Source organism: Mustela nigripes, chromosome 1, assembly GCF_022355385.1.
Source record: "Mustela nigripes isolate SB6536 chromosome 1, MUSNIG.SB6536, whole genome shotgun sequence".
In the NCBI taxonomy this organism is placed as follows: Eukaryota; Metazoa; Chordata; class Mammalia; order Carnivora; family Mustelidae; genus Mustela; species Mustela nigripes.
Window position 1 is genome coordinate 105140655 of NC_081557.1, and position 24460 is coordinate 105165114.

Consider the following 24460-nt stretch of genomic DNA (forward strand, 5'->3'; position numbering starts at 1 on the left):
CCATGACTGATTCACATATGACTACGTGTCTTTACTGAACACCTGTCATGTGCCTTTTATGTGCCCCCAGAGATAAGGGGTAGGAAAAAACAGTAAGACACAAATACAAGCTTCATTAAGTAACTTCAACTATACCAGACGATGAAAGAGTTAACCTAAAGAGAAATACAATGCCAGAAAAAAGTTGCAGGTAAACAATTCTGTATTCCCCAAATGGGATTTGCAACATATGCCCAATGATGCAGTTTATACACTCTAGGGATGTGCTATTGATGTACTGACGAAATACAGACAAGGTAGCGAAAACATTATTAACAATTTGTCTAAAAAACAAAATCTAATTATTCAAAGAAATCTGGAAAAATGGTGAGCAGTGACTGGATGGTTCATACTTCTACTTTATTAGGCTTTCAGCTTAGAAAGCTTTCTTTTTTTTTTTTTATGGTAGTCACGATATTCTTTGCAACCTATTTCCACCATTATTTACATTTTCCCCCATTTTCTGATGGGATGAATGAGCATAGCTATCTAGAAAAATTATATAGAAGTGCATAGTAAATTAAAATCAAATTACATTCCATTAGAGACTAAACACTAATTAGTCATCTTTTAATTTACCGTGAAAGGATACAGAAAACAAGGAAGACAGCACATTTTTCAGCCATGCTATGGCAGTGCAACAAGAAGTGCTGTGACAAGAAAGGCTGCTATGGCCCCCACAGTGGAATGAGCACACCACCACCTTCGTGCTTTAGGCAGAGACACAGTAAGAAAATTCATGAGGGCACACAAATCTCGATCAGCGTTTTACAGATAAAGCAATGTCATGACTTAGGTTCATAAAATGCTACAAAGTAGAGAAACTATTAACTTAAAATGACTCTGAATTTCTACACTTCTGAAGAAAATACAATTACTTACTTTTTTCTCCGGTTTGATTCCACAAAATATTTACGTGCTCGAATTCGACATATTTTTTGTTGCTGCAGTAATATCTGACGCTCCTCTTCTAGATTTTTCTCCAGATGCATTTTCATATCTCTAATGATAGCACAAAGTTAAGGACAACGGCTTTACCTCCAGGGATGAGTGTCAGTGCTGCCTGATAAATACAATTACAGCCTCGCACTAAGGATGCGATGATTTTTTGTGCAACAACTAATCGATGTACACAGTAGTGTTAGTATGTGACCAGCAAATGTTCTGTGTAAAAAAAAAAAAGCTGATTCGGTATTAGAACCAAACATATATCTCACTTTGGACATCATGAGCTCCGATAAGGAGACTGCATACATATCTTCTCATTCATTATGAACCTCCACGAAACCTGCTAAATGCAAATCTGATTGCATTTCTCATTCTTTGTTGTTTTCTTAAAGCTCTCTGTCACAGTCACGATAAATTCCAAATCTCCTGATCTAGTACAGAAAGCATTATAATCTGGTCTGTATTTTCAACTTCAATTCTCAGCACTTCCCCACACGTGAAGATACCAATAGAACCAGCCACAGCACATCATGCCATCGTCTCCCAGCACAAGCTTGGCCAACTCCACTCCTGGTTCAGGGCCACCTGGAGCAGTTCCCTCCCCTTTTCTAGGAGAAAACCCTCACTGGATGACCCGATACTGTCATGAGTACATTCTGTGAGTACATGTCTCCTCCATATTTCTGTAATTCCAATGCCTGGCACGGTGCTTAAAATAGAATAATGGCTTAATAAAATGTCACTGAGCAATTTCCTTGCAGAAAATTTGCAATAGATACAAGGGACAAAAGATATATGCATTTTTTTTTATAGTTTTGGTGCCTTATAGACAAAAATGGGTTTCTAAAAGGGTTATACAAACTTAGGTCATTAAAAATGCATATATGTTCCAAAACCTCATGAGTATAGGATAGTATTTTTTTTCCCTAGAAAGACCATGTAGAAAACCATGTTTCATTATACATGTATTAGCACAATAGATTACTTTGCATGTATGATTACTAATTTTTATTTTTCTCTTTGGTGAGTTGTTAGCTCACAGTCATTGGCCATTCATCTATTGAGAACTTGATTTTTTAAAAAAAGAATTTAAATAAATTCAATAGAGATAGTGTAGATATTAATTTATAATATTATAATATTATAGTTATAGTATAATATTAATGTTATAGTATTAAATATTTTCCCCAGATCATTATATTTATACAATTTCTCCTTCCACTAAATCTTAAACTAATGAGTCACCATTGAAACATTTCTCCCTTAAAATTTCTCTCCTTTCAAAAGGTAAACTTACTATACCTTCGAACACATGAAAAATATGAAATTCTACTTTCTGATAGTATTCTTTTACAATTTCATATTTACATTTTATTAGCTTAATTTTGGAATGTGTACCGACTGTGACTCAAAGTAGAGATAGTGAATTTAGACTACTCTTTTTTCTGAATACAGAGACAGGAGATACTAAAATAAAGTTAAAAGGGTTCTTATGATCAAATGGTTTGACTGTTAGTTTGGTTCATTTTAAGGATAGCCAAGACCTGAGCGTGTTTTTAGGCTGGAGGGAGAGAATGCCATTATAAGTTCAAAGTAAATTATAAGGTGGGACAATTTATAATCTGGGGGTACAAAGGAAGGGGGAAAAAGGCTGTATTAATAAGACACAGGGGAATAGACTCATCTTCTATAGTAAAAGTGATAGCCCATCAGTGAGCTTAGAAAAAAAGATGGGGTTAGGGGCAGAGGGTGGTGGTTGGTAGTATGTGGATTTGTGTTGTTTGGGAAGAGGGACCTGAGAGCCTTCTTGGTGTCCGTTGTCTCATGATGTAGTAGTAAGACAGTCTACTGAGAGCTGCGGGAAATATAAAGATCTGGCACGGGCATCAAGAGGCACAGCAGAGATCCCTATTCCTGTTCAGGGAAAGCTGGAAACCATGCATCTGAGTGAAGCCAGTCTGTAATGTTTCATGGTTTTTCTCTGACAGCATTTTTATTACTCGAGTGAAGGAGCAGAGAAGTAGGACTCTAGTTTTTGGGTGATTGAGGAAGAGGAACAGGGGTGCAAAGGACCAAGGATGTGGGTGGGAGAAAAGTGCAGGTCATCAAAAATGGGGAACAAATGAGGTAGAGAAGGGACAGGCAAGGTGTGCACTCCAATAAAAATGAAGGGGAAAAGAGGAGATATTTATGAGAAAAAAGAGGCCCAGTGTGAAGGGAACATGAGAGATCTTCCACATTTTGTTAAAAGAAAATTTATTCTATTTCTATCCTAGAGTGAAATGATGGAAATTTAGTTAATTTTAATTGGATGAACTTGATAGGGTTTTGTTCTTTCATAGTGTTTCCAGTCAGGGGATTCTGACTGGAGAAAAGAAAACATCTTCAACAGAAAGCTGGATGGTCTCTGAAAATTGGATTCATATTCAGAAATTACATGTAGAAATTTTGCCAAGGCACTTGCTTATTTCATGACGAAAGTTTTTTCATTTTTTTAGTTATTTGCCCAATAAATCTGAGCTCGTACTCTCTAACAGGCATCCAGTGGAAAACATCACAGACACTAAGAACATTCAAATACTTCCAAAAGGTACTTAAGTGTTTTTCCAATTAGTAATATATATTTTTTAGTAATATGATATTGATTTAGTGCCATAGCCCTTACTATGTTCAAAAAGAATTCCTCTATCCCAATTTAAACTTCTATATATTTTATATATAAACCAGCAGGTAGATATGTAGGTACATATTTACATATATTATATATACAAACACGTATTAGCAGAACTTGTTGGATTTCATTAATGCCTCTTGGGCATCTATTGAAATAGTCGTTTACAACTTGCTTAATTTTAACCACAGATGTAGTATTTAGGTGTATTTTTAGTAATGTATTTCTTTACAAGAAACCATGATTACAATTCTGGAGTTAATGTTTGCTTTTGTTCCTTTGAGATACTACTAATTCTATTCACAAATATTTTCTCTGGTGTTGAACCAGTGTTCTATATAAATTTAAAATGAAGTCTATGACCATTTCATTCCTGAAAATGATGGAAAGATACACTGCCAATGAGCCATTGACCCTGCTTCCCTCATTTCCAATTCAGACTAAATCAGGGTCGGTGTAGCAGGGATTCAGTGTGCGTGAAAATACAATGTCAGGGGAACAAGACCAAATCCAAATACAAGGATTTCATCTACTTCAGAACACACGTCTGAGCGCACAGCTTTGGGGACCATCAGGGGCCGGCATGGATGGTGGTGGCTTGGTGACAGCAGCCATCATCGGCAGCAGCCGCAGGGCCAGGGGAAGCTCCGACCACACCCGCCGCCCTCACTGTCCCGGGGTCTGCACCCCAGAACCCCGCACAGCGCCGGCCGGAGCCCGCACGGCTGTCAGAGCCTCTGCTCCCCGGCAGGGAAAGCGCAGCCTCTCAGAACCTGGGGCCCGAGCGGGGCTGGGGGAAGGGGCTCGGTTAGGGGCACCGGCAGAGCCGAGACAGAAGTCACCGCATTCCGCCGCCGGAGTGAGCGCGGAGTCACCGCCGGCCACCGCCAGTCCCGGCCCGCAACAGCACCCACGCGACTTGTCACCGTCCTAGCGTCCTCAGAAGGGGGACACACGCTTCCGTGTAGCGCACACCGAACGCTCTCCTTCTGAGCTCTCCGCGGCGCAGCCACCGCCGCTCCGAAGGGGCTGCAGCTCGCGGGGGGAAGGCGGCCCCGAGCAGCCGGACACCCACGCCGCGAACCCACCGGCTGTGCCAGCTTAACCTGCTAACTGGGACTCTCCAAGGACAAGGAGACGCTGCACCGTCTCCTTGAACGGGGTGTGAACCGGGGGTGCACGGTGAACCGGGGGCGCCATGCCGGTCGGTGCTCCGACGTTCCAGGACATCTAGCTGCGACGCCCGGCGCGGGGGAGGACACCGCAGTCCGGATGGAGGCACGGGGCTCACCGACCGGACGGCGGGGTGGGGTCGGGGGCGCGCACGGACCCGGCCGGGGTGGGTAGGGGGCACCGGGCTGGACGGACCCCGACGGCGGGATGGAGCGGAGGCCCGGCGCGCACCGACCGGACGGCGGCGGGGAGGGGGAGGGGGCGGACGGGCTGACCGACCCGGCCGGCGGAGGAACGGCGAACCCCCCCGCCCGTCCTGCCCCACGTCCCGGCTCCCGGGGGGCGAGACTCCGCCGCCCAGGCCACCACCCCGGCCACCACCCCCGGGAAGGATACAGGTCGGCGGCAGGCCGGCAGCGCCCGCGGCCCAAGCGGGGGCTGAGGGCGGCTCCGTCGCGGGCGTCCGACGACGCGGGGCCCCGTCCAGAGCCCACGCTCCGGGCTCCAGGCCTCCAGGCCAGCATCCTTCACCTCAGCGCCGCCTCCCTCATGGCAGCCCCGGCGTCCTTCGCTCCCCCGCTCCACTCCGTCCCTCAGGCCTCGCGTCACGGGTGCGGAGGGGTTGGCCGCGCCCGTCCCGGCTCCCGTGCAGCTGCGGTGGTGGCTGTGGCGGATGCGATGGCTGCAGCGACGACCTTGCCCGGCACGGGCGGAGGGGGCGGCAGCGACCCCGCAGACGCCGCCGCCATCTTGGCAACCAACGGACGCCGCGTCCTTGGCGACGGAAACCCGGGCGCGGGGGCGGGGGCGGGGCGGGGCCAAGCGCAGGGCGGCCAATAGGCGGCGTGGGCGGGGCCCGGCCTCGCGGGCACGAGTCTGCGCAGCAGCCCCGAGCGGCGTGGCGTGCGGGTCCCCGGCTCTGTCCTCACTCCCTGGGCCCGAGGGTGTTGTCGTGCGGGTGTCGAGCGGCGAGAGGTTGCCGCGGGGGTCGTTCAGGGTAGGAGGGTAGGGATTGTCGGTGGGACCACCGAAGCTTGTGGGGTTCGAGCTGGGGGTCTTGGGGGACGTCCGGATCCCCAGACCCCGCGCTCCCCTCGCTTGCTGGGCGGCTCCCTCCCTCTGCGGGCGCGCGCCGGCCCCTCGCGGTCTCTTCCTCGCCCTGTCCCTGCCCCAGCTCGCGCGCCGGCCTGCGGCGCTGCGGGATTCGGACACAGCCTGTCTTCGCGTCGGCGGCCTGGAAGGAGCCCCTATTTAAGTCGGTGATCTCCAGGGGCGGGGGTGCGCCCACGCACAGCGCGGAGCTCCGCGGCTGCGGGAAGGGCGCAGACCCGGTGACTTCTGAGCCGTCCGCGTAATGGCTTTGCAAGCGAAAATCTGAAAAAAGGCTGAAAACTGTGGTTGGACCTCAATAGGAAATTACATATAAATCCCAACTGTGTGTCAGCCAGGTGTGGCGGGGGGCTCGGGCGGGGGGGGGGGGGATCTCCCGGATTGGAAGCAGAACGCACAAACCCAATAAAAATCGCTCGCCCAGCATTGAAATGTCTCTGCCTTTGTGAACTAATTTCATTTTTAGAGGTCAAATAAACTTTCCCGTTGAAACTATTTAAGACAGATTTTGCCAAGTTGGATGCAGTGACCCAGATTGAAATGTCATCTGGTGACAGATTTTAAAGTACCACAACATATCCAGTTTGGATTGAACGCACAATGCACATACTCAGGACAATGCCAAGAATATAGAGTATATATAATTTTGGCAAAGAAAGGTTAAATGTGTATACACAGACCATTAGGTATCTTGGCAAATTTTAGACCGGCCTAGCCATGGCGTGGACCTTGATTCTGTTCCTACTGTTCTCTAGGGCGTCTTTCAAACAGAGTAAGAGAAGCTGGCACTGCCAAGTGCACGCAAAAGTGAGAAGACCGGATTTGCTGGTGAGAGTAGTTAGACTTGCCTAGACTTCCTCGAAGTTGAGCTTTCACTGTCGTCTTAGTTGGGCATTTTGTAATTACTAGGCACCTTCTTGCTTTGTTGCATGGACTGTTAGCATTAGGAAGCACGTCTTGGTTTCTCAAGTGCCTAGAAATGTTCATGAATATTAATTATCCTTCATTCAAATGTTGCTTAGCAATGATGACCAAGAAAAAGATAAATTTTAAACACAGTGTTGTTAGTTTTTTTTTAAATCACAGTATGTTTTCTTTTAAACCTTTCAATTCTTCAAAATATTAATCAAGTTTCCACATATATTTAAGTTGTATAGTCCTAGATTAAAAAAAAAAGACCATTTAAGATTAGATATTTGGACAATAGATAATTTGAGGCATTTGTAAACTTTATCTCTTGATCGGAAAGTCAAGTATGATTCAAGCAATAAAGAATGTTACACTAAATCTCTATATTTTGTCAGAAGAGACATCTGAATTGAGTATAATGCTTAATTCTTTTGTACTTTAAAACCACAGTATAACACTGTGTATATGTTAAATAATATTTTTATTTTGTAAATATTTTATTCATTCTTTTATAACGTATATAATTCATTCTTCTATTAAGGAAATGTATATTGAGCATCTAGAATGTGCCAAAGACTTTCTAGCTCCTGGGGATACAGTGGTGAACAAAACTTCAAAATCCCTATGCTCCGACTTAGTCATTTTTCTCTCTCCCCCTCCCCCCAGAATATATGAGGTAGTGAAAAGTACTCTGAGGAAAGATGGAGAACTGTAGCGGGCTAGAGACTGATAGAGTTCTATTTTAGCGATGGTGCTCAGGGAAAGCCTCTGATTAAAGGAAATTAAGGCAGAGTCTAAATGAAGAAAGGAGGCTGCCATTCAGAGGGTTGGATGTAGAATATTACAGGCAGAGGATGCTGTTGGCACAAAAGGCTCCGAGGGCAGAATTATATTTGCTGTGTTCGTAGAGCAGCAGGAAGACACCAGCTAGAACAGGGTGAGGGAAGGGAAGTATGCTAACACACAAGATTGGAAAACTGCTTTGGGGATGTACCTTAGGTTTAGTGGGGGTTGATATGGTATTCAAGGAATCAGTGTAAAATCCAACCTCAGATGAAGAGGAAGTCATCAGAGAGCTGTGAGCTGGAGCACAATATGACCTAAGTTAACCTTTAAAAAGAATCCCTCCAGCTCCTGTAGGAAAGCTTAGACCATAGTTGATAAGACTCGACATGATGAGCCTAGTTTGAGTGTTGTTATAGTAGGTGAGAGATAATGGAGGCTGGGAGTAAGATGATGGTAATTGAGGTGCTAAGAAGTGTTCAGAATTTTATTTATTTATAGAGATTTTATTTTTATTGGAAAGAGAGCAAGCATAAGTGGGGGGAGGGGTAGAGGAAGAAGGAGAAGCAGGCTCCCCACTGAACCAGGAGCCCACGGGAGGCTCTATCCCAGGACCGTGGGATCATGACCCGAGCCCAAGGCAGTCACATAACCGACTGAGCCACCCAGGCGCCCCAGAAGTGTTCAGAATTTTAAGCCTTGGGCTGGTAAGAGGTGTTGATGAATGGTTGTGGCAAGGGGGTGAAATGGTTGTGTTTCATGTGAGTGAAAAAAGAATTAAATGTGACTCTGTGATTTGGGGCTGGACCAACTGGATGAAGGGTACTGCCACGTACTGAGATGGGGAGGAACAGGTTGAAAGTAGAAGGAGTAAGATTTGGGCTTCAGACATGAGCTAGGGAGGAGATGCCTGGTAGACATCTAACGTTATTAACACGCCTCATAAATTGTTAACAATGTTCTGTTTACAAAAGAAACAATAATAACCCCTTTGTGGTTACAAAGCATGTCCATATAACTTACCTAACTTGAATACTGTGATAACCTTGTGGGTTATGCAAAGCAGCCTGTGAGGGACCATTTTCTGAGCTTTCACTTTCATCTTGGCTGAGACCAATTTTTTTTCCATCTTCTGCTGAAGTATTTTCTTGCTCCGGTAAGAATTTCCTGGATTTGCTTCTGGGAAAGCTATGAAAGAACAAAGAATTTTAACATCTGGCTGATTTAAAATTACGAAATCCTGCCATATTCATTACAGTTTTGTAAGACTTCAACCACAGATTAAAGCTAAGTGCTCATCAATGCCTCATACAGATTATAAAGGTCATTGACGTTGTCATTAATGTTAGAACCGCATTACAGATCAAGTCAAATAGTAATAATAATGGTCACCCCTGCTTTCTCCCAGGCACTGTGCTGAGTGCTTATGTAGATTAAATCACTGAATCTCCAGCATAAACCTCATTCTACAAAGGAAGTAATTAAGCTATAGTGACATTAGATCTTTGCTCAAGATCCCAGAGCGAAGGCTTGGCAGGAACAAGATTGGAACCAGGCAGTTGGTCTCAGAGCTGGTCCTCCCAGCCACTTCGTGCTGTCCCTTGGAGCAACTGTGAGAGGAAGAGGAAGAGCGTTTGGGTGTCATAGTGGGTGGTGAGGAAAGACCATCAGAGGATACATAATTGTTTGAAGATTTTATTTTATTTATTTTTATTTTTTTATTTTTTATTTTTTATTTTTATTTTTATTTTTTTTAGAGAGAGGTCACAAGTAAGCAGAGAGGCAGGCAGAGAGAGAGAGAGTGAGAAGGAAGCAGGCTCCCCGCTGAGCAGAGAGCCCATCATGGAACTCAATCCCAGGACCCTGAGATCATGACCTGAGCCGATGGCAGAGGCTTAACCCACTGAGCCACCCAGGCGCCCTGTTTGAAGATTTAATTCATTAATCAGCATGTGAGTGCCTACTGTGCCCGTCAGCATTATCAGCCCCAGAAACACTGTGCCGTTGGTGCCCAGTAGCTCTCTGTCTGGGGAAGGGAGTGGAGAATGTAATATCTGGAACAGGGAGCAAGACTCAGGAAAGGTTTGGATCCTTTTATTTTATTTTAATATAGTGAATATTGAGGCATGTGTATATTATGAAAAGAAGGAATCATGAAAGGGGTTTCTTGGGGACTCATTACCTTCATTGATCTATTAGCTCTCAGAGAGCAGGAATTTTCAATAATACTTCCCCGACATTCAGAGTTTCTGAAGTTTTAGTAACACCGACATAAAACATACGAATCAGAGTCCTAGATATTTGGCATTTATGTGATTAATATGACCATCACTGATAGCTAAGTTCAGGGAGAAGCTTGCTTTATACTGAGTTAGGTGTCCTGGATGTCCACATTGATTAAATTTCTGCTTAGTGTTTTGTAAAAACAATTTCAATATAACATTCTTCCTGCTCCATCATTATATGCTACTTCCTTACTATTTTATGCAAACTGGTTTACAATTATTGAGGGATATTTTATCAGAGGTGTTTTTTTTCCCCCAAACTCCCCAAAACCTAACTCATAAACATTAGATGGGCTTATAAATTCATGCTTTATCTAATAGCTTATTTACCTAGTTATTGCCTGTATTCTAACAGCAGGCATACAGTCATTAAAAAAAAGGTTGGTATAACTTGAAAATGACAGGATCCCTACAGGCTACCTTGTTTTTCATACGAAGGGTGTTGTTTCAAACGAGGGCATGGAAACCAGTAAGTATTGGCTTCTGTTTTTGTTGAACACCTTCCAGAAGGTTTTAACTGCAGACTCTATGCACTGCAGCTCTTTCCACAGAGAGCGGACTGATACTTGAAGAAGTTTTTCATTTCTCCAAGAAGAATATGATGTATCTTCCTCAAGCTTCACTTTTATTCTTAAATACATTTATTTTTATTTGTGGAGAAGTTACACAAGGTATCCGTGTACATCATTCTACGGTAAGAATTTCAGCAATATTGTTTTAGCTAGCAAGTATGATTATATTGTTTTCAGGATATACTAGAAGTTTGAATATCGTTGTGGAAAAATTAAAGAGTTTAATTAGAAATGCTGAGACAGCTTAAATGAGATTATTTTTAAACTTAAAAAACCATAAAACTGAGGACTGACACTTAACACATGGCTAATGAAAAAAATTTTAAAGAAATTATAGGCTTATGTTAAAAACTAGCCAGCAACTTTTGGGTTAACTTTGATAAGGAACTATCTGATAGGTAATAAAAAATTCACTTTGCTATTTTAAAAAATGAGTATTTTATAAACATTTGTATTTCAAATACAGCCTTGTGAACGGTTACCTAGGAAATTAGAAACTTATTTAAAACAATGTCACTGTGAGAACTAATAAGGTATACGCAATAGTCTGGTAGATGGGGATTTGAATCTGTACATATTCAAATATTGGTTTATAATTTTAAAATGTTATACAATGTATTTACCATAGTATAAATACGAAATCCCAAAGTTCCAAGGTTGAAGAAAGAATAAATTTTAGGAAAGCCACACAAATATTAATAACACCATTCTCTAAAATACTAAAAATTCAAAAACCTTATTTAGATCCAAAAAAATGTGGTTGTCACCCACGTGTTTGAAAACATCTATATGCCAGTTATTACAGGGGGAGAGGGGAAAGAGCAAGAAGTTAAAAATAGGTCAATGTAACAAAATGGCAACGTCTTTTTGGGACAAATATCTTTTATAATATGATTAGCTCTTAACCTTTCTCTCAATATCCAGGTCAAAGGAAGGTAAAGCTTGTTACTATTTTCTTAATAGAAGTTATTTAAATCTGTGTGACTTCTACCAAAGAATTTTTTCATATTGGAAAACCACTATTTACCAACAGAAATAAATACGTTTGGAATGGTAGCTGTGGTTGACTTTCCAAGATGACATCTGTTGTTGATTTTGCAAAGCAAAATTCCGTGGTTGTTTTTTCTTTCTTTCTTTCTTTTTTTTTTTTTTTTACCGTTGTCATTGATATGTTTCAAATCAGTGAAAACTTGACCTTTCAAATCTGTAGCTAGCTAGCTTATTGCAACATGCCTTCCTCATATCCCCCCTCCCCGAGGCCCCAATTCTTAATAGCTGCTGGCAGAAAGTCCATTTGGCATGGACGTGTAGATATCTCAGGGAACCTTTTTAGTCCTGGTTAAGGACCTTCAGACTGCCAGACAGATGCCTGGAGGAGGGATTCCTGGGCGAGGGAACACACCAAAGTTCAAGGTCCAGGCCACGGAGCCACTACTGAAAGTAGACCCTGAACATATCCTTTAGGAATTAGAGAGGAAGAAGGCAGAGCAAAAATACTGAATTAACATATACTTTTTATTCTTCCCTAAAATTTATCCATAAGGCTTATTTGTGGAAGTTTAACTAACCTGTTCATTGTTGTTTCCTTTTCTAACAATCATCCTTGTGTACGTCCTGAAATGTCATCTTTTCCATGTGCTCTTCTTGTTACTTTTGTCTATGGAATGTACTTCATATATTGTTTTCTTATTTCTACTTTTTTAATGTAAAGGATTCTCCAGCAGTGAACATTGTAGAAGGTGTATCTGATGCAAAAGATGAGAGTAAAAGTGATGATACTCTTTATACGGATGACTGTGAGGAGTCATGTGATGATAAAATTAAAATCACGCGAGAAGAAAAACATTTTATGTGTAGTAAGTATTAAAAATGACAATTATAAGGTATATGGTTTATTATTTCCAGGGTATACATAGAAGGAAATAGACCTTAGCTTTGTTTGGATCATTTTTTAAAAATTTAAATTCAATTAGTGTCCTTAGTTTCACATGTGGTGTCCAGTAATTCATCAGTTGCGTGTGACATCCAGCATGTCACGTGCCCTCCTTGATGTGTTTGGGTCATTTTATATATATCTTGATCACCCTAGGTCGGAGGTTTTCTGTGTTTGGCACATAGTAGGTGCTTAGTAAATATTTGGTGACTGAACGAATGGATCCTTCTAGTACGCAGTCTTGTGGCATCTGCTGCCCGCAGAGGGCACCAAGGGCATGTTGTCAATCTGCCAATGGCTATTTTCAATCTTCCTTCTGAACCACTAGGAAATTACACCTTAGTTTTGAGGAGGAATAGCTGCTCTAATAGGTCTACTACAAATTTATGTAGCAAACCATAAAAACAGACGTCCAAAGTCTTGATTTTTGTTTAAAACTATTCAGCAACAGTGCAGGAGTTTCCAGGGTCTATTACCTGTGAGATGTAAGAAGGGGGATCGGCGAGGGAGGGGGTGATGCTCTGGGTAGCTCCTCCAGGGGGCATGTCCTAGGCCAGACTATGGGCTGCAACATGAGTGTCTGTGGTTTCTCAAGTGGTGATTGAGTGGCCCATGTGCCCCTTAGGACAGATGTCTACATCCAGGAAGAATCTAACAGAAAGAGAGAGATGGAAAGTACAAAAGTGGGATGAAGCTGGGGTATTACCGATTCTGCTGTGAGAGTAAAAATCAGGAACAGAAATAAAGTCGTCGTTCAGTACTATGTGGATGTTTTTGTTGTAAAGGACATTGTCACCGTGACTGGTCTGGGAAGTACGAGTCCTGGATGCATACTTACCGATTTTGAGGGTTGTGTTGGAGAGAACGTCTTTGTGGAGGAAGTACAGGTTGAATATGCAGGGACATCGTGGCAGCCGCTCTCCAGTGATTCGGGTTATCTGTACTGCTCCGGCAACCCTTCTAAGAATATGATTGCTTTAAAATAAAAATACTTTAAAAAAGAAAAATGTATAAGAAATATACAGTAAAAGTTCAATCAGAAACCAACCAACTGAAACTTCAACTAAGACTTAATATTGGTGTATATTTGTGTTTGCTATTTGTTTATATGAATATATATAGCATTAATAGAACAAATTAAGAGAAAGATTTATTTTGAAAATTAACTTGCATGATATGGATTATTGCTTTTTACGTTCCTATGTGGTAAGAATTGAGAACTTCTAGACCTCCTGCTTTTCTCTCTCATCTTATGAAGTGACAATTAATATTCAGAATGTTGTCCCTCTGTTACATGAGCTTAAAGTATCTGGGGGTCATCTAAACTATTAGAACAGTTTCATTAAAATGTATTAAGACAGTTGTCTTTGTTAATCCCGAGTTAACTGAAAATTATACTAACTGGAGTCTTTAGATAGACTGAGATATTATTGTGTCTACATATTTATCCCAAATCACGTAAAATTCATGATCTTTCTTTCACTCTATTCTCTCTAACAATCTAATATTTAGCAAACACTTTTCATTATGATTTAAGGAAATTTGCAAAATTCTATTGTTTCCTACACCCGGAGTACCAAAAAGCTGCTAAGAAATATGATGGACGAGCAACAGAGTTCCTTGGATTATTTATCCAATCAGGTACGGATCCGTGCGGCCGCCTCTTTGGGGCACCCGTCACCGACGCGGTCAGAGGCCCAGCGGCTCATTCTGTCGTGCGTTCAGGTCCGGACGTGTTCAGGACCTCCTCCGGTAGAGGCGTGGTAGCGAGCCTCAGGCGGACGAGGAGCCCGTGCAGGGAGGGGAACAGGCAGACGCAGGCCCTAAGTGGCACCCCGCACCCCCGCCCGGAGCCCCGCCGGTGCGAGCAGGGAGCTGGAAGGGCCAGGCTGGGAGCCTGCAGGGCTGTTCACCGGCCGGGGCGGGGCGGGGCGGCCACACCTGCAGGGACCCTGTTGGCCTTGCTGCAGGGACGGGGCCGCGGTGGAGGGCAGGGGGCCGTGGGCATTATTACAGACCGCAGAGCTGGGGTTGTAAGAGGCTGGGGGAGACCCGCTGTAGAATTCAGCGGAAGGGGTTTTGTTTGAGTATAAAATGCTTAAAGGTGCGCGCGCGTGTGTTCAGGTTAACGAGCTCATGAACCGGGTCCTCCTCCTGACCACAGAAGTCCTCCGAAGGCCGCTGGAGCCTTTTCCTCACAGGCCGGTGCAGTCGCATGGTGAGAACTTGGCTGTTCCAGACTTTTCCTAGTCGCCTTTAATTGCTTCAAGTTTCCCTACCGGCCGGGTGCCTTTGGAGGACGTGTTTACAAACACGGCTTGCTTTACCGGACAGACTGGGGGTGTCCTACTTGGCGGGGCAGATCCAGCCCCAGCAATGAGCTGCCCTCAGGTGGGAAGGTTTTCCAGCTCCTGAAGGCCCGCGCTCAGCCAAATGTACCTCCTGGGCCTGTTGCAAACCCCACGGTTTCAGGGACGTCCTTCCTAGGCTGACCCACGTTTCATTCATGATTAATCTTTAGTTAGAAGAAGGTTTCAGGTTCTTTCCACGTGTGCAGAGTATTTTTGATCTGTTCCAAGTACTTCAGATTGGAGTGTAAAATTTGAAAAGAAAAAGAAACCTAAAGACAGAAATGAAGTGGCATGTAGAGCTTTTTGTATAAAAATATAGTATAGTAACTCCTAGAGGCCTGGGTTTCTAAGGAAAATACTGTATCATATCTTATAAATATGAATTTCTAGCAGAGCTCCGAGTAAGTAAATATGGTTGAGGGCTAGGGTATGGTCTTTCTTCCTCACAACGGGAGGGAATAGACAAATGCGGAGAATCTCGTAAGTGTCAGGTGTAGGACGGGCACGTCCACGTGTTATTTTATTTTAAATTGGTTTGTTATGTCTCATGTAGTAAGGAGCGTGGGCTCCGCGGCCAAACCACCCGCCTTCCACTGCCTCGTGCGGTTTCTGTACCAGCAAACCGGCGAGAGCATTTACCTCCTACAGTTGTTGCAAGGAGTACACGAGCAAGTGTCCAAAAGCTCTTCAAATATTCCCAGGTGCACCGTAAGATGATGTAAGGCTTTGCTCTGAGGATGGCCATCATCAGAGGAGGAACACGCAGCCCAGAAAAAGCTAAAAAATATGCTCACATTTATTTGGGTGGCGATGGGGAAGCGTGTTCCCACCCAGACCAGTCCTCTGCTGTGGACACCTACCCTGTCTCTGAGTGTGAGCTTCTGTACAAATGTCTCTTTTGCAGTTTAGAACAAAGGCGACAAATCCATGTCTTCTGGAAATAAAGAGGGAAGCAAACAATGGTTAACAGCTGATTTTTGCTACATAACATTTTCTGAAGAAGTACTGTTTGCCAGGCACTGTGCTAAGTGCTTTCTATTATGCCCCGCTATGTAATCGCCAGAGTAACACTGTGAAGTAGATTGTACTGTTACAATGAGAGAAGAAGAAAGGGGGTTGCGTGACCAAGCTACGGGTTCTTGGGTTCTTGCCTGAGAAGGGATAGGGCTCAGACTCTCACCCAGGCTTCTGGTTTTGGAGTCTCAGGCTCGCATGTGTTTGTTTCTCCGGGTAATTAGCAGTGTAAGGGTTGCGTTTATTTTATTACATTTATAAAAGATACTACAAAGTATCTTAGGAGAAAATGTAATATCCATATCCACATAATGTACTTACAGTCCCCTGGGAAGTGGGATCTTTGCAGATGATGGTTATCAAGTGTTCCAGTCCTAACTGTTGGCTTCAGAGCAGGCTCTGGCCTCAAGCATAACTTCTTCTTGGTGGAGAGAGTGATTTCCCTGTCCTCTCGCTTTGGCCCTTGTAATGGCGGTTCCCCCGTAGTGTCTCTGAAGTTTCCAGTGCTCAAGGATGTGTTACTTGCCGTTAATCTATGTATTCATTTGGGTTTCTCCTTCCCATTCATATAGATTTCCTTTACACATTATGCCCCCAAAAGAAGGCTAGATTCCGGAAAGAGCATTATTTATTGGGTGAGAGTATACGTAACTATAAAGTATATTAAATAAACGTGGTTTCGAAATGAACACTAGAGCAGTATGGAGTGCTAATCACTGACAGCGATGTTATTAGGGCAGAGTTATAGCAGAATGAATTCCTTAATCCCATTCTTGCATGTATTTTCTCCTGATTTCTAAAATCAAAATCATCTTTCATTTCTAAGAAGGTAAAATCATCATATCATTAGTGAAAATTATAATTTCAGATAGCACTGTCAGATCTCTCCAGTAAACTAATTAAGTCTTAAATGTGTCCTTGAAAATACCCTAACTCACTGATTTTACCTTTCTAGGTTTAGATTGTACGGATATTAAAGATACCATTGGTTCTGTCACCAAAACTCCAAGTGGTTTGTATATAATCTACCCGGAAGGATCTAGTTACCCGTTTGAGGTAAAATTTTTCCTTTATCATATGAAACAGGATAAGCAGCCAATCTGCTTACTTAGTATAAAGAATTCAATTGTTTCAATATTTTTTTCTTGAAAATTTTCATACAAATAGGTAGAAGTTCCAGTTGCAAAGTTTCGGTGTTCTGAAATTCTTTGCCCAAACCAGGAACCTGTGAAACCGCTTGAGAGTCTTTCCCTTTTCCGTTTGAAGTTTCATGTTTGTGCTCTTTGAAAGAAATCCATTCGATGTTAAGAGCTTATATTGTCTTCGCAGTAGGCAGATGCTTGCTTTAACTGCTGTGGGTATCAGAAAGTAGCGCGCTCTGCCACGGAACTTGCTACAGGAACTTTGATTTCCCTTCCTACACCTGAAGGTGACAAACGATTTTATGTGATTATATAAGACATTAATAATTATAAAAAAACCTTTCACTAAAGTGTGAGACAGATTGAGAAAATCTTTTTTTAAATCAAAACCACTTTTAAATTAAAACCAACTAGATAAATTACCCTCCTGTCTACCTTTAGTAGTCCTATATTATGCTTTCTGGAAGAGACTTTTATCAGAATTACTGCTACTGACAGGATATATATAATATCATAGTATAATATTAACCTAGTAGTACACATACAATAACATGGAAATTATATATAATTTTTCTCGATTACTCCTTTGTACATAAGGAAGTTTATGATGTCACTATCACACCTTACTGATAATCTCATCACACAATAAAGTGATTTTTCTCCTGAGTAGATACTATCACTTTCTCATCCCGAAATTACTAAATTATTTATTTATTTTTTTACTGCCATTATTTTATAATCTATTGCCAACATGTCCAAAAATTGGGGTGTAGGTGGGAAATACTTTTAAAATTACCTAACCTGCTTCACCTACAGATTCAAAAATGAGCCTGAACCATAGGTGGAGAGGGAAGGTTTCTACTTTTGTCAAGAGTGGGAAGCACAATCCCTTTCTGAGTCACAGGAAGGTGTTATTCCCTTACTTTCTCCACACTGCCTTTCTGCGTGTGCAGGGAGTTTCAGATGAGGATGCTTGCTTGGATTTTCTTCCCAGGTCGCTTCTCTGGGTCTGTTCAGCTGTCTTCTCGGGGGCACTGACAGGTGCAGCCAGAAACAGCTGGCGAGGTGGGGGCCCAGGTCACACCTTTCTGTGTGCAGCTTCCAGTCTGAACACGGGCCTCTGGGCTGTTGGAGAAGAGAATAATCAAAGATAGGTGCACGGGCATATTTAATGGACACTTAAAAAAGCAGTGAAAGGAGAGGTTAATTTGCAGATACCTCATTCTGCTACAGCAGAACTGGTAGCATTACCGCTCACCTGAAAAATACCCACAGCGTTGAGGAATACGAGAGTCCGACACTTCGCATGTGGACGGATGGCTGCCCCAGGGACTGCAATCAGCTTAACCACACGTTTGCTTACAACAAACAGCGTTATTTCTAGAGATTTACATCTGAATAGATGAGGCCCATACAACTACACTGAAACTTTCAGTGGGACACTCTTCCTGTTCTCTAGGCTTAAGGGTGGAGCATGAGGTTCATGTCAACAAATAAAGATGATGGTATATAATTGTTGCCTTTTCTGGGTCTGTTTCAGGTAATGTGTGACATGGACCACCGAGGAGGTGGATGGACTGTGATACAGAAAAGGGTTGACGGGATCGTTGATTTCCAAAGGCTCTGGTGTGATTATCTGGACGGATTTGGTGATCTTTTAGGTCGAGTTTTTGTTCTCCTCTTTTTTTTCCTTCTTTTCGGCATGACACCTGTGTACTGTAGCTCTGTTGGTCAGATCATTAGCAAAAACAGCATATCCTCTCTCTCAAATTACTTTCTCTTCATTCATACTACTTAGAATGAGTGGGTCTTCATCTGGGATCTGGAAATCCTTATCTTTAGGTGGGCATTGAGTGAAAGTTGTAACCTGGGTATTTATTAAGTATTTCCTCTGTCTCTAGCAGAATTCCAGTAGATGCTCAACAACTATTTGTAGAATGAAACACTGAATGGGCGGGCTGGGCTGTAGTAAACCTTGAAATGTTTGCCCTGAGTGGCACGTCTCTGCGAAGGGAGAATTGAGGTGCACAGTGGTACAAATTCAAATGACATGACCCGGGAGAAATACTTTATAAAAATGTCAGTAAAACTCCCTGTGCTCAATGGTTGAAAACTGTACACCCTGAGGACACTGCAAAATCCGTTCACATGATGCTGTGTGACGGCATTACTTTCGCGGGCAGATGGGAACGCCAGGATGTCCGAACACTGCAGAATTTGAACTTGGTTGGAAGTTTTGCAGGTGATTTTGACCACTTTCATGCTGTTATCCTAAGTTACTGTTCTAATTTAAAAGCTGTAACATCCCGTAATAACATCATCCAAGGATTTAGTAAGCAGCGGTGTCAGTTCTCTTGCTACAATCCCAACTGCACGCTGATGATTGATTTTAGGAAGGACGTCACATGTCATAAAGTGTTACGAAGGCGGCTAGTGAAGATACTGTATTTTCTCAGTGTTGCCGCTAGTTTTCTGGCAAGGGCTACCTCCTGATTTCAGTATCCCTAGATCTACAAGCTTTGAATTGTCATCCTTCTCACTTGATGCTTATTTCTAAGGAGAAATTATTTGAGTTTTGAGACAAAGGTCTTCAGGCAGGTGGATCTCATGCGAACAGGCTGTACCGGGTATAGTTTAAAAAATAAATTTGGGATTAAGGAAAATACATTGTAAACTCAAATTAGGGGTTGGGTAGAGGGGCAAGATGGTGAGGACAAGTATAATGGAGTGTCACGGACTGGAGACACCAAGTGGTCCATCCCGTTCCTTCCTGTCCTTCAGGGCCATTTTCACTTCTTGGAGGGTGTGCAGTTAGAGCGCCCCCGTCAGCCCTGCAGGGGAACTTGGCGTCTTACCCAGGGTTTCCATGGTGTGAGTGCTGGTCACTCCTGCCCCCTACTCTCCAGGGTTGGCTTCCTCTAGACCTGTCCTTCCTTCGGTCACCTCAGGATTCATTGGGGGGAAAGTATGTCAGAGCAGAGGCCACGCCAAGGTGGGCAGGGGGAGGTCCAAAGCCCGAGCGAGGCTAGACCATGCAGGGAGCCTGTGGTCCCAGCCCTGAGTTTCCTCATTCCTCCTGGAAGGCATTTTCATTCATCACATGACATGACAGGATTATTCACGGAAGCTGACATACTGCATTCTAGCGAAGAGACGCTTATTCACAGAGCATCATTCTGCAGGACAGAAGGAAGAATTTCAGCTGAGCGTGTTCAGGAAATGTTTCCTTAGGAGCTGCTGATTTGGAGGTTAAAACTCAACATTTAGGGGCACACATCATTTTGTTACCTGCCATAATATGTCAGCAGCTTTTTTGTGGATGTACCTCGAGGTAAATCTTGAAATTTTCATTAGTCGTTAAGTGGATTTTTGAATTTATTTTGGTGAGATAAAAATAAAAGTTTAGTTACCCCAGTCTGGTGAAGTAGAAGCGGGAGGGCTGTATGTGTGTGCGTGTGTGTGCGCACACACACATAATACATACACTTACATATACACGCACACATTGCACACTGCATGCGTAATGGATGCATTACAAATACATATACATCTATATGTACAATGGATGCATATACAAATATGCATATATATACACATATATATGTATATGCATAAGTATGCATATACAAATACATATACATCTATGTATATTTTGTAAATTAGGCAAACACTGATAGCTTGAGTGAGGACCATCTGGTCTCTCAAATAATTTATGTGAGCCATTTCAGTGTTAAAAACTGAACAACAGCAAATACTCAATAATGAAGGTTATTCTAAGTTGTATTAAAATATGTAAAAAAAACCTTTTTTTTTTAACAGGCGAATTTTGGCTAGGACTAAAAAAGATTTTTTATATAGTAAATCAGAAAAATACCAGTTTTATGCTGTTTATTACATTGGAATCGGAAGATGACACTGTTGCATATGCGTCATATGATAACTTTTGGCTAGAAGATGAAACAAGATTTTTTAAAATGCACTTAGGACGGTATTCAGGAAATGCTGGTAAGTTTTTTATTCCCCAAATCGTGCAGGATATTTAAATACAGCTGACTCAGTAACAGGCAAAGATAGAGTAATGCGTTTCACTTGATCTAGGACACATAACTGGTAACGAGCAGATTAGAAAGGAGACAACGCAGTTCTGAAGCCCTGCTGTGACCATTGAACTACCCCATGATTTTGAATAGCTTCTATTCTTTAAAACTTACTTTCCGTGTGTGGCTGCAGTTGACCCTTTGGGAGAGTGAGTGGGCCAGGCTGGGAAGGAAGTGCTGACGTTTTCACGTTCTGTCAGGCCGGCATTTGGAAATGGTGGAGTGTCAGAGCCGATCTCCGTTCTTCTCACTTTTCAGCTGAAGACCCTGAGAGGTTAAGGGACTTGCCCCCGCGTCCCAGCTCGTCACAGCAGAGCCAGGGCAAGAAGCCAGGTCGATGGGACAACTCGATCAGTGGGTTATTTCCCCCACTATACTTGGGTGCATGTATTCATTTCCAAATGAATGTAATTCTTCATGTCAGATTTATGACACGGTGCTGAGATCTTACATTTGGGTTCATACCCATTCAGCTCTCCTAACTTACTCATCGTGGCACTTGTTTATTGTGTATAAACAGCTCTTTAACTGAGTACGGTCCAGTGGGAGGATAAAGAACACCAAAAACTTGGAATACTGAGTATCGACAGAGCTTCGGGGGTTCACGGAGGGAGAGGGGGATCCCAGCTGACTGCATCCAGGAGGGGTAGTTTCTAACGAGGAGTCATGTGAAATTCAGCGTGGGGAGGTTTTTCAAAAGTAACACCTGGGACACCTGGGTGGCTCAGTCGGTTAAACAGCTGCCTTCGGCTCAGGTCATGATCCCAGCGTCCTGGGATCGAGTCCCACATCAGGCTCCTTGCTCAGCAGGGAGCCTGCTTCTCCCTCAGCCTCTGCCTGCCATTCTGTCTGCCTGTGCTCGCTCTCTCTCCCTCTCTCTCTGAAGAATAAATAAAATCTTAAAAAAAAAAAGTAACACCACTGCAGAACCGATTCAGGAAGCTTGGGCCCAGGTGTTTGTATTCACAGACGGAGATGGTGGCATCCTTGCTCTTTTTTTTTTTTTCTTTTTTTTAAAGATTTTATTTACTTACTTGAGAGAGAGACAGTGACAGAGAGCATGAATGAGGAGAAGGTCAGAGAGAGAAGCAGACTCCCCATGGAGCTGGGAGTCCGATGCGGGACTTGATCCCGGGACTCCAGGATCATGACCTGAGTCGAAGGCAGTCGTCCAACCAACTGAGCCACCCAGGCGCCCCACATCCTTGCTCTTGATACCACTGATCTGTACTTGGAAGAAGGGACGGGCCTTCTGGCCAGCGGGTGTTGGCAAAGACAGCTGCTTGGGCCAAGCACCGAGGAGGAAAATGGCTGAGCGTCAGGAAGGACTGGGCAGGCTTGGGGTCCCTGACGTCCAAAGGGGGCTTAGCCCTGGGATATTAGGTGACAGTCTGAAATTCCAATCTCGGTATAGAAGGAAAAGTTTCGAGAGTTACAGTATGTGGTTTTTCATGCTGCATCTGTAAAAGAGGAAAACTCAGTACAGACCTTGTTATGTTAGGAGACGTTTCTGTGGGTTTCTCTATTGGATTAGGGTCTTGAGGATACGATTTATAACGGTGCAAGTTTTTTCGTCACAGAGCCCTCAGACTTGCTCTCAGAAAATACTCTATATTTTCCCAATAAGGTGAAGAGACTTTCAACAGATGATCACATAATCCAGTCGAGGTAAAGAAAACGTGTTGGTAGAACATAAAGATAAAAACATAGATAAAACCGGGGGGTTACGTGTGATCAGGTGCATGGTGGAGGGAGCTGCACATTTGGTTCTGAGCTCAGAGCAAAGATAGAAATAAGGAATTTGAACATTGGAGCAACTCACTTGTTCCAGGAGCACAGATATTCTGATTCTAAAACTTGAGAGAGCTTTATTTGGATTCTCAGAGAAAACAGTGTCATGTTCTAAGTATTCTCTCAAAGGAAACATGGCAGTGAGTTTTCCTGGGCTGGTTCTTTTTTTTTTTTTTTTTTAAGATTTATTTAAGATTTGTTTTTTAAGATTTATTCACAAGTAGGTGAAGAGGCAGGCAGAGAGAGAGGAGGAAGCAGGCTCCCTGCTGAGCAGAGAGCCCGATGCGGGGCTCGATCCCAGGACCCTGGGATCATGACCCAAGCCAAAGGCAGAGGCTTTAACGCACTGAGCCACCCAGGCGCCCTGCCTGGGCTGGTTCTTAAAAATGGACCTATGTATTATGTTATATTATATTATATTATAGTATTATTTTTTAAGGATTTTATTTGTAAGTCATCTCTATACCCAATGTGGGATTTGAAGGCACAGAAATTATAGAAATTATTCTTTTCCCTACCATTATTGTTTCTTTTTCCTAAATTAACCAAGTACCATATGACCCTTTCCCAGAGAATGACAGGTTTCTACAGCATCATTTTGGGCCTCACTGATCTGACTCTGTCTCCAGAGCCAAAGTTTCCAACTGGATTGTGATTTTATATAAAATATCCACTGACAGATGCCTGTTTCCAGATTCTGCTATACTGCAGTCTGGAGGAGAGATTTTCATACCGATACGCAGCAGAAAATCACTGAAACCTTAGCTCTAGATGTGAAGCTCTGTAACAACAGGTTGGGTAAAGGTCAGTTAAAAGGACAAGAAGTGCGTCTGAGTGTACTCATGCAAACAAAATCTGTTTTACCCAGGCGACGCCTTCCGGGGCTTCAGAAAAGAAGAAAACCAAAATGCCATGCCTTTCAGCACATCGGACGTGGATAATGATGGCTGTCGCCCCGTGTGCCTGTTCGGGGGTCAGTCCGTGGCAAGCTGTAGTCACCTGAGGAACAACACCGGCTGGTGGTTCAGTCAGTGTGGTCTAGCGAACCTAAACGGCATTCATCGCTTCCCTGGAAAACCGCTTGCGGCTGGAATCCAGTGGGGCACCTGGACCAAAAATGACGCACCCGTCAGGATCAAATCTGTTTCAATGAAGATCAGAAGAACTTACAATCCTTATTTTAAGTAATCTCCTTTCCAACTGTGTGCATTGCGTAGATATTTTTGATAATACAGAGGGAGTTTTACATGTTTCTCTTTTTTACTGTTTCAAACATTTCAGCCAAAATTTAACTATAGGTGACATCTAGGTGTTAAGGGTTTAATTAGAAATCTTTACTTTTGTAGAGTTTTATAAAACATGGCTCAATGTATGCTTTTACTACTAAGTGCATTAACAATCCGTTTAAAATTTCTTTTAAGGGAATTTCACCTTGTCCTCCTGGAGTCTGCTGTCCTTTCAAAGAATTGTCCCTTCTCTTCAAAGCACATGTACTATAGTAGATGGTTAGGAAAATAGCAGAGAGCATCACAGTTATTTCTGTATTCATTAGAAACTCTTAACTTTATAATCCACAGATAATTTCTACTGAAGGCTGTTATAAGGTATGACTGTGCAGACTAATATATATATCCAGTTTAAA

At 43.0% G+C, this 24460-nt stretch overlaps 2 protein-coding genes across 9 annotated transcripts in view; one reads left to right on the forward strand and one right to left on the reverse strand.

Annotated features, from left to right (window-relative positions):
* Positions 1–5597, reverse strand: part of CEP126 (centrosomal protein 126) — a 98602-nt gene extending 93005 nt beyond the window's left edge. For 7 of the 8 annotated variants that reach the window (XR_009398832.1, XR_009398823.1, XR_009398827.1 and 4 more), the window contains exons 1-2: positions 5228–5597; positions 922–1041 (exon numbers count right to left, since the gene is read on the reverse strand). Coding sequence is in view for 1 of the 8 variants with exons in the window: in XM_059371180.1 (XP_059227163.1) it covers positions 922–1041; positions 5228–5355 (248 nt within the window). In the remaining 7 variants the exon portion in view is untranslated. The remainder of the gene's footprint in view (positions 1–921; positions 1042–5227) is intronic. The other variant, XR_009398833.1, reaches the window with a different exon arrangement.
* A 4919-nt stretch (positions 5598–10516) lies between these two features.
* Positions 10517–24006, forward strand: ANGPTL5 (angiopoietin like 5). Its single transcript, XM_059392979.1, has 8 exons — positions 10517–10612; positions 12202–12346; positions 13961–14064; positions 14548–14641; positions 16744–16844; positions 18471–18591; positions 20750–20935; positions 23687–24006. The coding sequence occupies exons 1-8, from the start codon at positions 10517–10519 to the stop codon at positions 24004–24006; spliced, it is 1167 nt and encodes a 388-aa protein (XP_059248962.1).
* Positions 24007–24460: the final 454 nt, after the last annotated feature.